Source organism: Xenopus tropicalis, chromosome 1 (genome assembly GCF_000004195.4).
Source record: "Xenopus tropicalis strain Nigerian chromosome 1, UCB_Xtro_10.0, whole genome shotgun sequence".
NCBI classification, from domain to species: domain Eukaryota; kingdom Metazoa; phylum Chordata; class Amphibia; order Anura; family Pipidae; genus Xenopus; species Xenopus tropicalis.
In genome coordinates, this window is record NC_030677.2 from 144,335,752 (window position 1) to 144,353,031 (window position 17,280).

General features: G+C 38.1%; 1 protein-coding gene across 5 annotated transcripts; it reads left to right on the forward strand.

Moving 5' to 3' along the window:
- The first annotated feature begins 17 nt into the window (after positions 1 to 17).
- Positions 18 to 17,280, forward strand: sf3a1 (splicing factor 3a subunit 1). 5 transcript variants are annotated; one of them, XM_031891617.1, is made up of 17 exons: positions 18 to 110; positions 233 to 456; positions 1,387 to 1,502; positions 3,408 to 3,609; positions 5,805 to 6,062; positions 7,021 to 7,095; positions 9,559 to 9,709; positions 10,213 to 10,409; positions 10,913 to 11,030; positions 11,106 to 11,291; positions 11,709 to 11,830; positions 11,942 to 12,220; positions 14,083 to 14,293; positions 16,053 to 16,207; positions 16,302 to 16,403; positions 16,542 to 16,613; positions 16,701 to 17,174. In XM_031891617.1, exons 2-17 carry the CDS (start codon positions 367 to 369, stop codon positions 16,800 to 16,802), a joined length of 2,436 nt encoding a protein of 811 aa, XP_031747477.1. In that variant the 5' UTR covers positions 18 to 110; positions 233 to 366; the 3' UTR covers positions 16,803 to 17,174. The 5 variants fall into 5 exon arrangements, with proteins under 5 accessions (XP_031747477.1, XP_031747483.1, XP_017945285.1 ...); XM_031891623.1 differs by having other exon boundaries at positions 233 to 420; XM_018089796.2 differs by lacking the exon at positions 18 to 110 and having other exon boundaries at positions 124 to 456; positions 16,701 to 17,280.

Sequence of the window (17,280 nt, forward strand, 5' to 3'; positions counted from 1 at the left end):
CAACTCCATGGCAACCACGCACTCAGAGCGTCTGAGTGGAAAATCAACGTGGTTCCGCAACGCAGTGTGCAAGTTACATCCTGGAATATACCATTCAACAAAAAAGGGGGGTAGGAAGTGACGCGCTTACACGCTATGGCATTAGACTAAAAAAAAGGAAATATGTACAGTTAGATTCTGTAGTTGTTTCTATTGACTTAAGATAAAGACTATGTATGCTACGTTTTTGCAGGCGGAACGCTGTAAATAATAACACTCAGCTGGGATTATCCACGAGACGCCTACCTTGATTCTGCGCAGCCGCCATTTTGCTCGTCTGCCGAAGTTACCGCTTCTGTCCTTGTTTGTGGGATTGGAGTGGGCACCATGCCGGCCGGACCAGTGCAGATAATGGCGCCGCAGACACCGGACGGAGGCCAGGTACGGGACTCTGCATCGCGGCAGAGGGAGATAGAGGTTCTCCGATTATTCAGGGATTTATGAAAAAGAGTAGGCCTTGGTCATGTGGAGTAATGATCTGTCTAGTCTATTTCTCTGAGTAAATAAAACAGGTTCATCGTAAGCAGTTAAAGCAGTGGGTCTAAAGCTGAAATAGTTAAATAGTTATAGAGCTAAGGTTCGCAGAGCGTTGCCTGGGGTGGGGTGTAGGGTAGACGTGCAGAACTATGCTCTATGGGGATCTTTAAGCAAAAACACTTGCATAATGATAGAAAATGAAAGAAGCAACTGTACAGTGTATTTAAAGAAATGTTAGACGTTATTTGTAAATATAATTGCAGCTACAAGTGGTATTTGTTTTGACTCTAAACATTGTATCAGAAGTTCTAATTTAGCTGACTTCTGTCGTATTGTTTCAAGAGTCAGAACCAGAAACGCAGAGAATGCGAGCAGCCACTCAGGTAGAGTTTTCAATAACATTTGTGTTTACAAGTAATAGTCAATATAAAGCAAGTCTGTAGGGCATTGGATGGGCCTTAAATTTCAAGTCTTCCCTGGAGTGAGATGCTGCAGCTTGTTGGTAAGGGCTGTTTCTGCACTGCATATTCCTTACCCCGAACTATAATGTAAGCCAGAGATCTGACAAATTTTAGATGATATTGTATTTTTCTGCTAATGAACATTCAAGCCTGTGACAGGTTATACTGCCCCTTTGAACATTTTCCAGTCTCTGAGGTGTCTTTGTCTGAGGCATCTGCTGTTATTTTATGTTTTTTAAACATATATTTGTAATACAGTGCAGTTAAATCTTAGACAGTGTGGCAATTATTTTTCATTATATGTGTGATGGGCCAAGATACATTTTTATTTATATTTTCTGCACATTAATTTGTCATTATGTTTATCACTTTGTTTATATTATTTTGTTTGTTTTTTTTTTTTTTGCAGCAGATGGAGGAGGAGAAGAAAGAAGAGGTAGTTCCATCCAAGCCTGTTGTTGGAATTATTTACCCTCCTCCAGAAGTCCGAAATATAGTGGACAAAACCGCAAGCTTCGTAGCAAGGTGCCTCCTAAAATATATTCTTGTTGTAGATAGTTTTCAAATAAATGTTTTTAAATTTGCAGTTATGTACTAATTTAAAGGACTAGCAAAACTGCACACAGGAGTGTATCAGTTTGTTAGGCATCCTCCAGTAAAAGAAATCGCTGTTCTTTTACCTTGGGCCTATGTGCCTCTTTTATTCTTAAAAACAAACAAGCCTGGTTCACAGTTTCATGGAAGTGGTGATAGTATTGCTAAACATAGTGTGGAAATTTTCTGGTGTTTAGCACAATCAAGACATGGGTTTAACACTGCATAAAAATTTTGGCAGTTTAACAGAAGTGTTGAGGTAGGTAGGCAGGGGATGAAGCCCTGAGCAGCAGGAGGAGTTAAGTTTAATATTTTAATGTCCATTCTCCAGCTGAAATATGTACATCCCAAATCATATAACCTTTATGAAACCAATTAAACCATTTCCCTGGTAGTTATAAGGCCACTATCAGACATTGCATGAAAAAATCTTATAGATAAGATGACACATCAAATTTTATATAATATCTTTAAAAAAGTATTTCCCTTTCCCATAAAAACACGAATTGGATACATAATATCTTTCAATTCTTGATTCTAAATGGAATACAAGGATACAAGAAGGGGCCCCTTACCTAATGCTGACAATTTGCTACCAATTAGGGATAAAATAAGTAATGGGTATCACCCAAGTATATTTTTGTGCTTGGGTGATAGCCCATTACTTATTTTAGCACTAATTGGTAGCACATTGTCAGCATTAGGGAGGAGCCCCTCCATGGTTCCTTGTATTCTATTTAGAATCAAGAATTGAAAGATATTATGGTGAAATGGAATAATGATGGCTTTTTAGAAAGTGTCATTAAGGCTAATGCTCTACATAGAGATTAGTTGCCCACGATAAATCTCTGCACCCGTGGAGAAAGGCATACGCATCACTCATCAATCATTTTCCGAAGTCGCGCAAACTTTCCTCCTGCAGGCATTTTGGGGAGATTAGTCGCCTGTGGTACCAGAGATTTATTGTGGGCAGCTAATCTCTTCTTGGGACATTAGCCTAAAGCCAGTTAAGAGACGGTGCTATTGACATTTATCATGTTCAGTATTTATCTACTGTTAATCAGATAATGAAATATGTGTAGGCCTTGAAGCCTGTTGACAAAGCTTTTGGATAGTCTTCTAATATCGATGGTAATAATGGATGGGTAAGTAGATTTGTGCAGAGTTGCTTTAAGTATTCAAGTTTCCTTAAGTCTCATCAATGGAATAACTATTGTAAATATAATAAAACCTTAATAACCTGTTAAACCGCCTAAATTTTCCTTGGTGTTGCATGATCACAATTTTGATGACAGTGAGCACAAAGACTTGAGATACATAGACACATAATTTTTTGCCTTTTCTGCACACTGATTTTAAAAGTGGGCATGTCACTTTTTTTATGTACATGATCTTAGGAAACTAAAGGCAACATTGTATTTTGGGGACATGTATGATGCATGTTAGGTTTATGTAACACTTTAGTACCAGTAGCATTTCTCGTGGTATAAAATGTTCTTGGCATTAAGCATTTTTTTGTTTGAACATGTAATGAATAAACATAGAAGTATTGACACAGGTGCTTCTTATTTAGCAACATCCTAATGTGCCAAAATCTCCCCCAATTTTTTCTGTAAATGTATTATTTTAATTTAGAAGTAAAAGACTTTCTTTATTGATGGTAAAGCTTTATTAGACACTTAACAGGATATTGTAAGCTCTTACAAGCAGGGTATTCTTTACCTGTTTTATTGTTCAATATTTGTATGCAATCTGTATGTCTTATTGTACAGTGCTGCAGAATATGTTGGTGCCTTATAAATACTTGTTAATAATAAGAATATACTTTCTCTTTAGGAATGGCCCTGAATTTGAGGCTAGGATCCGCCAGAATGAAATAAACAACCCAAAATTTAATTTCCTAAACCCCAATGACCCATACCATGCCTATTATCGACATAAAGTCAATGAGTTTAAGGAAGGAAAAGCCCAGGAACCATCTGCTGCTATCCCCAAAGTCATGCAGCAACAGCAATCTGTACAGCAGCTTCCACAGAAGGTAACTTGTGGTTATTGTTCAGTTGGGTACCATTTGCAAATGCAGTGTTTTGCGACAAATTAAGCTTGTTGTCTAAAGTAATCTTATGTTTAGAACTAGAATGTGTCCAGTCTTTGTCAGCTTCTCCAGATTTCTGCACAAGCATGGAGTATTTAAGTGTGGTTGAAGTAAGAAGTGAAATCATGCAAATAATTACTGTGCATAGTATTAGAACAAAACAATGTTAATTGCAGAGCAGGATATAAATGTATAAATACTACCCTTGCTAATATAAACAAAGGTATTAATGTCTTGATTATACCTAGGCAATGTAGGCCATATAGAATTAATATCCACTTTTTTTAAGAGGCATGATGATCAAATACTCCCTATAATTCTAGCATTAACTTCTCCCTTCATAAATATTTTTTTTTTCATCCTGCATAGTATGTTAAATTTCTGTTACTATTTTTAGGTTTCTGGTTTCTTGTTCTCTATAACCCTACAGGCAGCCTCTGTCTGTTGCTTGGCCTGGGACATCTGATGACATAAAATCTATTTGCAGGCATTCTTATGCACTGCTGTTGACTTTTGTGGACATTCTGGCAGTACTTTTTAAAATGTTATTTTACCTCCATAAGCTGTTGCTCTGCTGGAGATAGCATTTGTATGCTTCACACAATATTAAGCATAAATTTCATCCTTGTGATACAGGGGGATTCCAACTCCTGCTACACTTCCTTATTACTCCTGTTTATTTTATTATAGTCGGCATGGACTGCTTTTTCTATCTCTTCCTATGCTGTGAAGAGTGACATGGTTTTGACTCAGTTTCTTAACTCCCAGCAGAGACCTTTTAAAACTCATAGAAAACTCCCTCAGATTAAGAAAAAGTAATGGTTAGGGCAGTAGTATATCGGACATTTTGATCATAGCAACTTGTTACCGTTTGTTAAATGGTGGAGAATAAACCACGGACAAGAGACTGGATTGCCCCCAAAGCAGATGTATCAGTAGCGAGGCATGCCTAGTGTATTACAATTCCACTAAAAGATAGGCCAAGTAGGAGAAACTACTAAACAATGATTTTAACCTCTATTGGTATATACTTCAAAGGAGAAGGAAAGTATAAATCACTTGGGGGTGTAATTGTCAGGTAAGTGATTGTAATCACTTACCTGATACCCAAGGCCAGTGCTCCTGCTAGGAGAAAACTGCACTGGACTGGGATATATGCAAGTTAGCGTTCCACTTCCTCTTGTCTTTTTTTTTTTTTTCCTTTAAAATCCCGGTGCTGACGCATGCGCAATTGAGCGAAAAGTCGACTTTTCACTCTAGATCAGTCACATCTGATGTGCTTGCCCACCTGACCAAGGTGTTGAATGCCAAATTTCTTAATGTGTGATGGGCTGTAAGTTGATAATCTTTAATGTGTAGAAAACCCTTGGAAGATGGATCCTTATTCTGAGACAATTTGCAATTGGTCTTCATTTTTTTTATTTGTGGTTTTTCAGTTAAGCTTTTTGTTTAGCACCACTCCAGTTTGGCATTTTAGCAGGTATGTGATTGCTAGGGTCTTATTTACCTTGGCAACCAGGCAGTTTAATATATTTTGGCTTCCCCCATTTGAAATCTAGAAAGAGGCAGAAGAGGAAGGCAAATAATTCACTATATTAAATAAATAGTGAAGACAAATTGCAAAGTTGTTAGGAATAGTGCATTCTATAACACACTAAAAGTTAACTCAAAGGTGAATCACTGCTTTAATCTTAAGAGTAGTATTATGGATGGAATCCATTGTGAATATAATCTTTAGAAGTACTTTCTAACACGCACAGAAGTCAAAATCTACATTTAATTCATCTAACTAAGTAATTGTGACGGAAGATTGAAAAAAATATGAATTGCATACAAATACAGTCTAATATAGGAGGTAGGGTCCATGTCTTTAGAGATTACAGTTTAAGAATTCAGAACTTTGAATCTGTTTGCATTGGATGTTGGTATTGCAGTGACAATCAAACTAAAGAGCATCCCACTCTAAGTTTTAGTCAGCTGCCATTTGACCATTCATTACACCTTATAAGCTTCTACTAAAGTAATTTTCTACAAAGTGATTGGTTATCACTTTACCAGGAACTGATCACCGTCCTCTGACCTTGTTAAATAAAATCATTCCTGTATATTTATTTTTCATGTTCTTCTGTCTCTGCTAGGTTCAGGCCCAGGTTGTCCAGGAGACAATAGTACCAAAGGAACCACCTCCAGAGTTTGAGTATGTTGCTGATCCTCCATCAATCTCTGCATTTGACCTGGACGTGGTAAAGCTTACAGCACAATTTGTTGCTCGAAATGGTCGCCAGTTTCTCACACAGTTGATGCAAAAAGAGCAGAGAAATTACCAGTTTGATTTCCTGCGTCCCCAGCACAGTCTTTTTAACTACTTTACCAAGCTTGTGGAGCAGTATACCAAGGTAATAATCTTCATAATCCTAAAAACTGTTAGTGGCTAAAAATCCTTTTCTTAAAGGGCACCTATTAGGGCAAAATTGTTTCCCCCAACCAGAGGTGAAAGCCAATAGAGCCAACATTCTGGTTGGAGGAAGCAGTACCATTTTTTTTGAAACCCTTCTGTTGGGTAAACAATTTGGCCCCATAGGTGTCCTTTAAGTAAAAGCTACATCGGCTAGAATGTGTTATATATCTTGAGAAATGATTAAAATATCAAAGTAGTTTACTTCCAGCCTGGCCATTGTTATTTAAATATGCTGCTTATGCAATGCTTTGTCATAATCACTTTTCATATTGTATAAAATGAGTGGCTGAATATTTTTATGAGCAACTAAAATGCAGCTGTTAACAAGTATTAACTATCTTTTAAAGGGGTTGTAAACCCAATAATAATACTGTCCCCCTGCTCCCCCTAGTTTTGCTAAATTGTCAAAAAACGTAATTTTGGATGCAAGAAAATCCACCAATGAGCATTTTACTGACTAAAAAAACCTCATAAGTGCAAGAAAAGAGACCGAGAACACTGGTTCCCAGCACTATGCCAGGCATCTTGAAAAGAACAGGGAGCCAGATTTACAAAGATTAGCTGGGATTCTAATTGGTAGATTTTTTGCATGTTAATGCAGCTGCTGGCACTGGAGATATGGAGAAAGGATTAGAAAAAGTTCTATTGCTTTAAAAATGCAACCCTGATTGTGCTGGACTACAACTCCTAGCATGCCACAAACTTCATTATATGTTATTGTTCTGGGATTTGTAGTCCAAAAACAGCTAAGTAAACTTTGGTTTAGCAGTGCAGTGCAGCAGGTTTTAGTACCCCCTTTAAGCTGCACTGTCAATATTGTCATTTATAGGCTCTAAGTAGAGATGGCTCTCGTGCACTGTGCCCCTGATATCCCTCTGGTAATCTCTTTCTTTCAGATCCTGATACCACCAAAAGGATTACTTGTAAAGCTAAAGAAAGAAGCTGAAAACCCAACAGAAGTATTGGATCAGGTAATGCAACCCTCTGCCTTCTAATATATTCTACCTGCATTTCTGTAAATTAGAACTTTTGTTGATTACTCTACAGTCTTTATGTTGGCTCCAAGTATACTTTCTGTTTTAAAGGACACATAAAGCCTAAGTTGGGCACGTCTCTTTCACCCAAATGGCATTATTTGTACTGCATATATCCCATCCGTTTGCCAGCACCATCACATTTTCGTAAAGCAAATAGCAGCTTTCACCCTGGGACCCTTATTCAGCTTACATTTCATCAAGAATGCAGCCTCACATAGGCAGAACTGTCTGATAAAAGTTCTACTTTGTTTGGACTGAGTTCAGGAGAGAAAGTTAGGAGAAAAAAATTGAAGCAGAAAGCTAGAGCTGAGTTTCTATGGAAACCAGCAGTGCCATCTCTTCACTGGCTGCTAGACTGGAGGGCGTGTTTAGTAATCTGAGTTTAGAACAACTAAACATGCCCACAAGCCAGAAGTCAATGAAAAGTCAAAGCAAATTCCTGAGGGAGGGGACCGAGTGGCTTACAGGAGGAGAAGGAAATCTTAGTTATTTAGGGGATGTTGCAGCCTTACTAACCTTATTAACCTCTGGACAACCAGAGTAGCAGGTATTGAAAGATTTCCAAGAGGATGTTCACTGATTAAATTTGTGTGTGTGAGGTTTACATGTCCTTTAAGGCTGCTTATTCAGTAAGTAGCAAGTTATTTTTTTATTTATAGCAATGTAGTTGCTCCTTAAGTCTTAAATGCAATTTAGAGTATGTAAAAGCTAACCTTGCAAAGCTATCACTTTGCCAATTATGTTATTAACCTAACTGTCCAGTGTTCTCTAAAAGCAGCATTGGTTCAAGGATTATTTTTTTTTTGTAAGTAAATGCAGATTAACCTAACACCTTCCACAATGCCAGACATTGGCTAGAGTGATGTTAAAGGAACAGTAACACCAAAAAATAAGTGTATAAAAGTAATTACAATATAATGTACTGTTGCCCTGCATTGCTACAACTGGTGTGTTTGCCTCAGAAAGACTACTATAGTTTATATAAGTTAGCTGCTGTGTAGCCACAGGGGCAGCCATTCAAAGGAGCAAAGGCACAGGTTTTTTAGCAGATAACAGATAAACCCCCATTATATGGGGCTTATCTACTAGTTATCTGCTATGTAACCTGTGCCTTTTCTCCTTTTTTCCAGCTTGAATGGCTGCCCCCATGGCTACACAGCAGCTTATTTATATAGTAGCTTTTCTGTAGCAAAAACACCAGTTTTTTGCAGAACAGCAGCACATTATATTTGAATTACTTTAAAACACTTTAATTTTTTGATGTTACTGTTCCTTTAAGGTTGCTGCCATTGGGCTCTGGAGCAGTGTAAATGTGTTAAATGTGTAATGAACCTTAGTTCACAGTCTGGCAGCCAGGAAAATGCTACCTGCCTAAATGTTTAATGCTTTTGTTTAGTTTGGTGGAGTAAAATAACAACAAAAAAAAGTAGTTTGGAGTAGGAACCCAGATTCTAGTAAAAACAAACTAGAATTCTTCTACATACAGTGCAATTTTTGACGCTATGCTTCCTACCTTTTGGCAACACTTTGGGGAGGGCCCTTTCCTGTTTCTGCATGCTCAAAGCAAAGTCTGTGCAGAATCAGTTGATTAAAGGAGAAGGAAAGGCTACACAAGAGTTAATCTCAGGCTGGAGGCTTACCATCCGTAGTCTGAAAGGTGCCCTTAAGTCTCCCCATATCTCCATGGATTACAAGAAGATAAGCCAAAACGGATATAAAAGCTAGGAGCTGTGTGCAGAAAGTTCCCATAATCCCTCGCTGATTGCCAGACTTCAGGACTTGCAACCGAAACGGCACATGCGCAGTTGTCTCTTCTCTGGGGGCGCACAAGCAGGCGCACTCCCTGCAATCAGATCTCTTGAGCCGGCCCCTAGAAGCGTGCACTAGCAAGCGTCTCGTTGCTATGGCGACGCGCCGTAAGCAGAAGCCTCCGGCGGCGTTCATTCATTCAAGGAGCACCTAGGCTGGGGGGAGGGAGGAAGCTCGCGCATGCGCAGTAAATACGCCAAAGGAGAGGAAGTGGGCATACAAATTCAAAGATGGCCGCGCCAAACCTTAGATAACACTGAAACTTTCGGGTAAGATTTTATAAGTTTCTCTTACTATAATTGAGCCCAAAGTGTAGTGTTTTTCTTTATCTATACTGGGACTATGCATTGGTACCATTTATAAAATTTTCCTTGCCATCTCCTTTAAATGGATGTGGAAGAAGTTGACTGCAGAGCCCTAACTACAAATGCCTATGTGATGTATTAGTAAATAATTCGAATAAGTTTACCTAGTTTAGCCTTTTGTTAGTATAAAACAATGCAGCTATCAACATTTTGCAATAATTGTCTATGTGCCTCTACCTTCTGCCTTTTCTTCTCACAAATGTTTTGTGTACTCTATAAGTAGGTGCGTTATCGTGTGGAGTGGGCAAAGTTTCAGGAAAGAGAGAAGAAAAAAGAGGAAGAAGAGAAAGAGAGAGAACGTGTTGCCTATGCACAAATAGACTGGCATGATTTTGTGGTAGTGGAAACTGTGGACTTCCAACCAAATGAGCAAGGTAATGCAACAAGTGCATTTGAATAGAGATATATTTTCCCTTTCCTAATTAGCTGTAGAAAGTACAACTACAGCATTCATCCCTAGGAAAAAATGGGTGGGTGGGGAAAAAACTTGTTCTTTTCCCCCACCCTGTTGCTGTAATAGAACAGGTTTTATAGAAGCTAATTGGACTGTGTGCTGCTGTAAATACACTGCCTCTGCCGACTTTTGCAAACCGTTTTGTATCACAGCAAGAGAATTGCATGCAGGAGAGGGGAGTTTGGTGGTTCCCAAAAAGTGCTGGGAGATGTGCCCTGCAAAAACACCTTGGGTAAATTACTGTGCTAGTTACTTTGTGTCTGGGTTTTTAAAATTGGATAATACCACAGATAAGTAGATATAGTTGAATACAGTATGAATCAGTAGGACAAGGAGTCTTACCATATTTTATAGTCTTTGTGCAAGTGAGTCTGAACCCTTCTACCGTATAATAAGTTTTATGAAAATATTTGCCTTTTACAGGTAACTTCCCACCTCCAACCACTCCAGAAGAGCTAGGGGCTCGAATACTTATCCAGGAGCGCTATGAGAAGTTTGGTGAGAGTGAGGAGGTAGAGATGGAAGTGGAATCTGATGATGAGGATGAAGTGAAGAACAACAAAGCAGAGGATTCCTCCTCTCAGATGGACCAAGATACTCAAGTTCAAGATATGGATGAGGTGAGACATTTTATGGTTAATTCTTGCATGCAATGTACTTTGCATTTCTGCTGTCATCATTTACAGGATAGATTAATCCTATGCTTTGATACTCGTGGATTAATTGGGCAACTTATTCTAATGAAACATTATAGCTTAATGACCTAATAAATTATCCTTAAGTAATCGTAAGCAAATACAAACCAGTCAATAAATTGTAGGAATGCACCGAATCCACTATTTGAGTTCGGCCGAATACCAAACCAAATCCTAATCCCTTGAATATGCAAATTAGGCAGTGGAATGGCTAAATAAAAGTGTGCATTTCACGTGTTGACGTGACCAAAAGTCATGTGATTTTAAGGATTCAGACTTGGTTTTGCCAGACACTTGGATTCAGCCGCATCATTCAGCCTGACATAATCTTGGCCGAATCCTGGATTCGGCACATCCTAATAAATTGTCTGTAACTTTTATTCTTCGATATTCAAAACCATTATCCATGACTGTTTATCTCTTCACAGGGTTCTGATGATGAAGAATATACATCAAAGGCTCCTCTTCCTCCAGAGTCTCCTATGCCTCCACCACTGCCTCCTACACCAGACCAGGTTATTGTCAGGAAGGATTATGACCCCAAGGGTGAGTTTGCTGATGTCTGCTTTTTAAATTAATTGAGCTCAGTAATTTTACACTACTAATTGTTTATCCCCACAGCTTCAAAGCCTTTGCCCCCTGCTCCTGCTCCTGATGAGTATTTGGTGTCCCCTATTACTGGAGAGAAAATACCTGCTAGTAAGATGCAGGAACACATGCGCATTGGACTACTGGATCCACGCTGGCTGGAGCAAAGAGACCGTGCTATTCGTGAAAAGCAAGGAGATGATGAAGTATATGCTCCAGGTATGTCAAATCTATGGCAGTATTAAGTGATATCTCAGCAAACTGTTTGGATTTCAACTTTTTATGGATAGCAAGAATTGCAGAATATACATTTAAAAAATATAATGGCACTGTTGGTTGCATTACAAAAAAGATATTGTAAGCAAGCCATGGGAAATATTCTCACTTCCATATGGAACCAGAGTAGTGTAGCCACCTAATTAGTTTTTAGAGGTGCTGCAGACTTATACAAAGGTTGAATTTTAATAGTTTGAAGTATATGCATGCAGCAGAAAACACAAGGATTCACAATTTACATTCATTTTTTATTATATGTGATATGGAGTAACGGCCACGAATGGGTTCCACACGTCATTGCAAGCACAAGGCCAGAATATGCACGAATGAATGCAACTCTTTCTCTTTTAATATTTGCAGGGTTGGATATTGAGAGCAGCCTGAAGCAGTTGGCAGAACGCCGTACCGATATCTTCGGTGTGGAAGAAACTGCCATTGGTAAAAAGATTGGTGAGGAGGAAATTCAGAAACCAGAGGAGAAGGTAAGTTCTATAACCAAAGTTCCAAATACTTTGTGCCAGGCCACTGCTGAAAAGAGCTATCTTTTTTTTTTTTTTTTTTTTTTTTTTTTTAACCTGCTGCTTATGTTGTAGGTCACATGGGATGGGCATTCTGGTAGCATGGCACGTACCCAACAGGCAGCACAAGCAAACATCACACTTCAGGAACAAATTGAGGCCATCCACAAAGCCAAAGGTCTGGTTCCTGAGGAGGATGGGAAGGACAAGATTGGCCCAAGCAAGCCTAATGAAATGTCACAACCTCCATCTTCTGCACCTACCATTCCTACTTCTGCACCCCCTATCAGCAGTGTACCAAGACCTATGCCTCACCACCAGCAAATGACTTCCCAAGTTTCTCGACCACCCACAGTAAGCTTACAAGTATATAATAGCAGGAGATGCCTTTATTCCTTAAACCTACTCATTTTAAGCTAAATAATACATTGTCAACTCCTACCTACAATAATACCCTATTACCTTTAGTTTACTTGGAAAAAACACCTTATGCTGACTATGCCCCAAACTGTATGAAATGGGTGAAATCTGTGCTTGAACAACCAAAAGCAGTCAAAATTTCTATTTCAATTAAATGCGGATTAATGCATTGTTATATTTCAGTGCAGGTATGGGACCTGTTATCCAGAATGCTCGGGACCTGGGGTTTTCCGGATAAGGGATCTTTCCGTAATTTGGATCTCCCCTGCTAAAAATCATTTAAATATTGAATAAACTCAATAGGCTTGTTTTGCCTCCAGTAAGGATTAATTATATCTTAGTTGGGTTCAAGTACAAGTTACTGTTTTATTATTACAGAGAAATAGGAAATCATTTTTAAAAATTAGAATTATTTGCTTATAATGGAGTCTATGGGAGATGGCCTTTCTGTAATTCGGAACTTTCTGGATAACTGGTTTCCGGATATGGGATCCCATATCTGTAGTTCAAACGTTAGTTTTATTATCATTAAAAAGAAGAAACCCAGAAGGTCCCTGTGAGGACTGAAAAGTTGGGCTATGTTTTTTCATTTTGGTGATTGTATAATACATGTTTGGACTACTGAAATATAACAAGGTGTGCATCTGCATTTGTCATTAACCTTAATGTATACAAAACTTGTGCTGAATACAAATACAGTTTATCTTCTCTTATAATGTATAGTGACTCTTCCCTGAAAATATATGTTGGCTGTGTGTAACATTATTTTCTGGTAGAGGGTTTGTTTAAAATGTAGTATCCTTTTAACATTAGTCATAGACCACAGAACTGTACAGTTGCATCCACTGTAAGAAAATTGGCAATTTGCAAAACAGGTTCGTACAGAATGTGCAACAGACAAAGCTTTCAATATAAGTATGACACCTGTTTTGCCCAATAAGGGTTAATTATATCTTGGTTGGGATGAAGTACAAAGTACTGTTTTATAATTACAGAGAAAAAAGGAAATCATTTTTAAAATTAAGAGTTATTTGCTTATAATGGAGTCTTATGGGAGATGGCCTTTCCATAATTTTGAACTTTCAGGATAACTGGTATCTGGATAACTGATCCCATACCTATACTATTATTTTTCTAGTTACATTATCTTTTGAATTAACCATTTCCCACAAATGTTAGACCTTGTGTTCTAATTAGCTGCAGGAGCTGAAATTGATGTGTTCAGGACAAATGCAACTAGAACCTTTCAAGTTAACATTTATTATATTGAATGGCTAATTCAAAGCAACTTTTCAGTTGGCCTTCATTTTCATTTTTGTAGTTTTTCTATTATTTGCTGCCTTCTTTTGACTCTTTCCAACTTTCAAATGGGGGTCACTGCCCCCAGCAGCCAAAAGAATGTTGCTCTGTGAAGTTACAGTGTTATCATTATTGTTAATTTTTATTATTTTTCTATCGAGGTCCTCTCCAATTCATATACCTTTCATTTAAACCACTACCTGGTTGCTAAGGTAATTTGAACACTAGCAGCCAGATAACTGCTGAAATTCCAAACCGGAGAAGTTCTAAGTAAAAAGTGAAATCATTACAAAACAAAAAAAGCCACAAATAATAAAATGAAGACCAATTGCAAATTGTCTCAGAATATTACTCTTTACATCAAAGAGTTAACACAAAGGTAAACAGTAAACAGCCCCTTTAAACTACTAAGCCATTTCTCATGAAGTACAGAATTTATGTATTAACAAAGTTGAAAATTTGTGTCAACTATTGATCTATTTTTTTTTTTTGTCTAGATGCCGCCTCCAATACGCACCACAATGGTGTCTGCTGTGCCGGTAATGCAGAGGCCTCCTATGGCTTCAGTGGTGCGTCTGCCCCCAGGTTCTGTATTGGCTGCCCCCATGCCACCTATTCTGCACGCACCAAGAATCAATGTTGTGCCTATGCCACCCAATCCTCCTCCAATGATGGCACAGCGTGCACCCCATATGATTGTACCTGCTGGTAAGTATGTGAATTTGAGGTACACAGAAAATAACATGATACAAAAACAACATGCCACTAAAGCTATAAAACAAGGAAAAGATGTAGTTGGTTGGATTTCTTTATTGATGTCACAGATGTGCAAATACAGTAGAATCCTGACTTCACCATTGTGATGTGGTCCTGTTATCCAGGGGACCACATCATAATGGTGTAATTATGGGAAAAAGTAAAATCCTGCTTGACTGTACCAAGAAACAGTAACTTAAAATTAGGGTTCTACTGTATCAAATGTGGAAAATGCATTTACAAAGGCAGTCTCTATTTTCTTTTCTCTGTAATGCTGCCTTTGTTTTTTTTTCCCTTTTTAATTAAGCCTTTGAAACTTAATTTCAAACACTAATTCACCTTAATACCTGGTGGTATTTTAATATTTTTCATTATTAAGATAAGTTCAATGTATATGTTTGTAATTGATTTAGGTTTTGCCTGTTTTGATTTGGAAATATGTATGGTGCAAAACCCCGACTTGTATTAGCACAATGAAAATACATCAGCAGTACACTGCCTTTATATAATCTGCTAATCATACAGCCTAACTGGGTGCACTTTAGGGAGGGGTTTGTTTATACAGAGAACTTCTTAGTGGACAGTTGATTTCTTTTGAAAGTAATGTAAATTGTAAAAGGGCTCAGAAGAACAATTTTATATTGGTAAGCATATGATATATGTGCTCTTAAATAATACCTTTAATTTTGTTTGTAGCTCTCTGTCCCAGCTCATGAATATATGCAATGTAAAGCAGCCAAACATGAGCCGACAACCTGCCTTTTTTGGGCCATAGTCTGCATGGACAACGCATTGTTTGTTTGAATCATTTTGCGCTGATCGCACAAACAATTATTACAGCAGAAAGTGAAGAGGAGCTGCAGCTTGTTTTTCACTTCCTTATTCTGCTGCACCATGCACTGGCAACATGGTGCATCAGCTAATCACTTTGTCTAACCTGTCTAATTCCGTGCACACACTATAGGAATACCGTCATGGGAAAACATGCTTTTTCAAAACACATCAGTAGAATCCTGCATTAAAATCCATTTTCAGCCATGTGACCTGTACTCTGATAAACTTCAGTCACACTTTACTGCTGCACTGCAAATTGGAAATTTTCAAATTTCCCCCCAGCAGCCGATCAGCAGAACATTGGCAAGATAGCAGCTCCCAGTAGATATCAGAATAGCACTCAATAATAAGAAATGCAAGTCTGGCTTGGGACTCTTTCAGTTACAGCCACCCAAAAACTATTTCTTTTTGCTTGATGAAATAAAATGTCATTCTAAACAACCTTTCAGTATATATGAATACTAAACTGTATGTGTGGTGTTTAAGTTATTGAAAGCAGTTTGCCTTGAACTGATTAGTGTTACATTCGTTTAAGAGTCTGACCCAGTTACAAATTACAGTTACAAAAACAATAAAACAACTGATTTTTTTTTTCCTTATGCAATTAAAACCGTTTTTGGGTGGAAACCCCCTTTTAATGGGAAATATAAAATCACCTTTTTATAGATTCCAATTATGTGCCTTTGTTGAACAGAACAACTCCAGCTTTTAAAGTAGATGACATTTTTTGCCATTGCATTATGCATTAAATGAAACTACTGAAACTGCCACCATCAAAACGCCAATATTCTTGAATTGAATATATAACACTGGGAAAAGACTGGCTTTTCTAGTGGCTGTTTCGGTTTAAGTAAACTTCCTCTCTTTGTGTTGCTAGCATTTGTACCTGCACCACCTGTTGCTCCTGTGCCTGCCCCTGCTCCAATGCCCCCAGCTCACCCACCTCCACCACTGGAGGATGAGCCAGCTGCCAAAAAAATGAAGAGTGAGGACACGCTAATTCCAGAGGAGGAGTTCCTACGCAGGAACAAGGTGTGTGAGCATTATATATACTAGGGTACTGCTGGGAAAGAAAGCAGAATTAGGGTTTAAAGTGCATATTAAACCTGTGTGTTTGCCTTCACAGGGTCCTGTTACTGTCAAGGTTCAAGTCCCCAACATGCAGGACAAAACAGAATGGAAGCTGGGAGGACAAATGCTGTCTTTCACTCTGCCACTGCCTGATCAGGTAAAACTTATATTCAGACTTGGTTTAAGCTGTGATTGTGACATGGCTTCATACCTACACAATTGCATAGATTTGTTAACTCATGTCGCCAGCTTGGTTATATCGCTTGTGACAATTTTTTTGATTTCTCCTTCTCAGGTGTCTGTCATAAAGGTTAAAATTCATGAGGCCACAGGCATGCCAGCTGGCAAACAGAAACTTCAGTATGATGTAAGTTAGCATTAAAAAAAAAAAAAAGAATTAATGAGGTGGTATAAATTTGGCATCTGTTAATAATACTTTCTTCTTTTTCATCAGGGTATCTTTATTAAGGATTCCAACTCTTTGGCCTACTACAACATGACAAATGGAGCCACCATTCACTTAGCCCTGAAAGAAAGAGGAGGGCGGAAGAAGTGAACACATGGAATGAATATCCAGCATGCCATGTTGCAGAGCCGTGCATATACACAATTATTATGCATGGCTTCCATTTTTATGCAGAAAACACAACATGTGTACAGTCCCATCTGGCCAACAGAACAAATTGGCTGCTAGTCTATTTTTGGTGTCTGTATAAATGTAGATCAGGTTGGGACATTGTTTTTGAATTACTCACTTGATAGAATTTTTTTTTAAAATTTCCTTAAATGGAATTCTGCTCTTGCTGTATTTTATTTGGCAGTTGAAAGTGAAAAAAACTGTCTTGGGAAACTGGGCACGCAATCTAATCTGCATTTGTAGCATGCTAATGCTCTCCGTATAGCAAAATAAAGTATCTTTAAATATACATTTTGCCTTGCTAAAATAAATACCTATATAGTTGGTAGAAATAGACCTAATTGTACGAATTGTTATACAGCTGATTAAAGGGGAAGTATCCCCATGTTCAACATAA

Excerpts from the sequence above, each read along its gene's own strand:
- sf3a1 (XM_031891617.1), top strand. The coding sequence starts at position 367 with ATGCCGGCCGGACCAGTGCAGATAATGGCGCCGCAGACACCGGACGGA. Across the intron at positions 7,096-9,558 it reads CAACAGAAGTATTGGATCAG|GTGCGTTATCGTGTGGAGTG; the intron begins GTAATGCAACCC and ends CTCTATAAGTAG. Across the intron at positions 14,294-16,052 it reads CCATATGATTGTACCTGCTG|CATTTGTACCTGCACCACCT; the intron begins GTAAGTATGTGA and ends TTGTGTTGCTAG.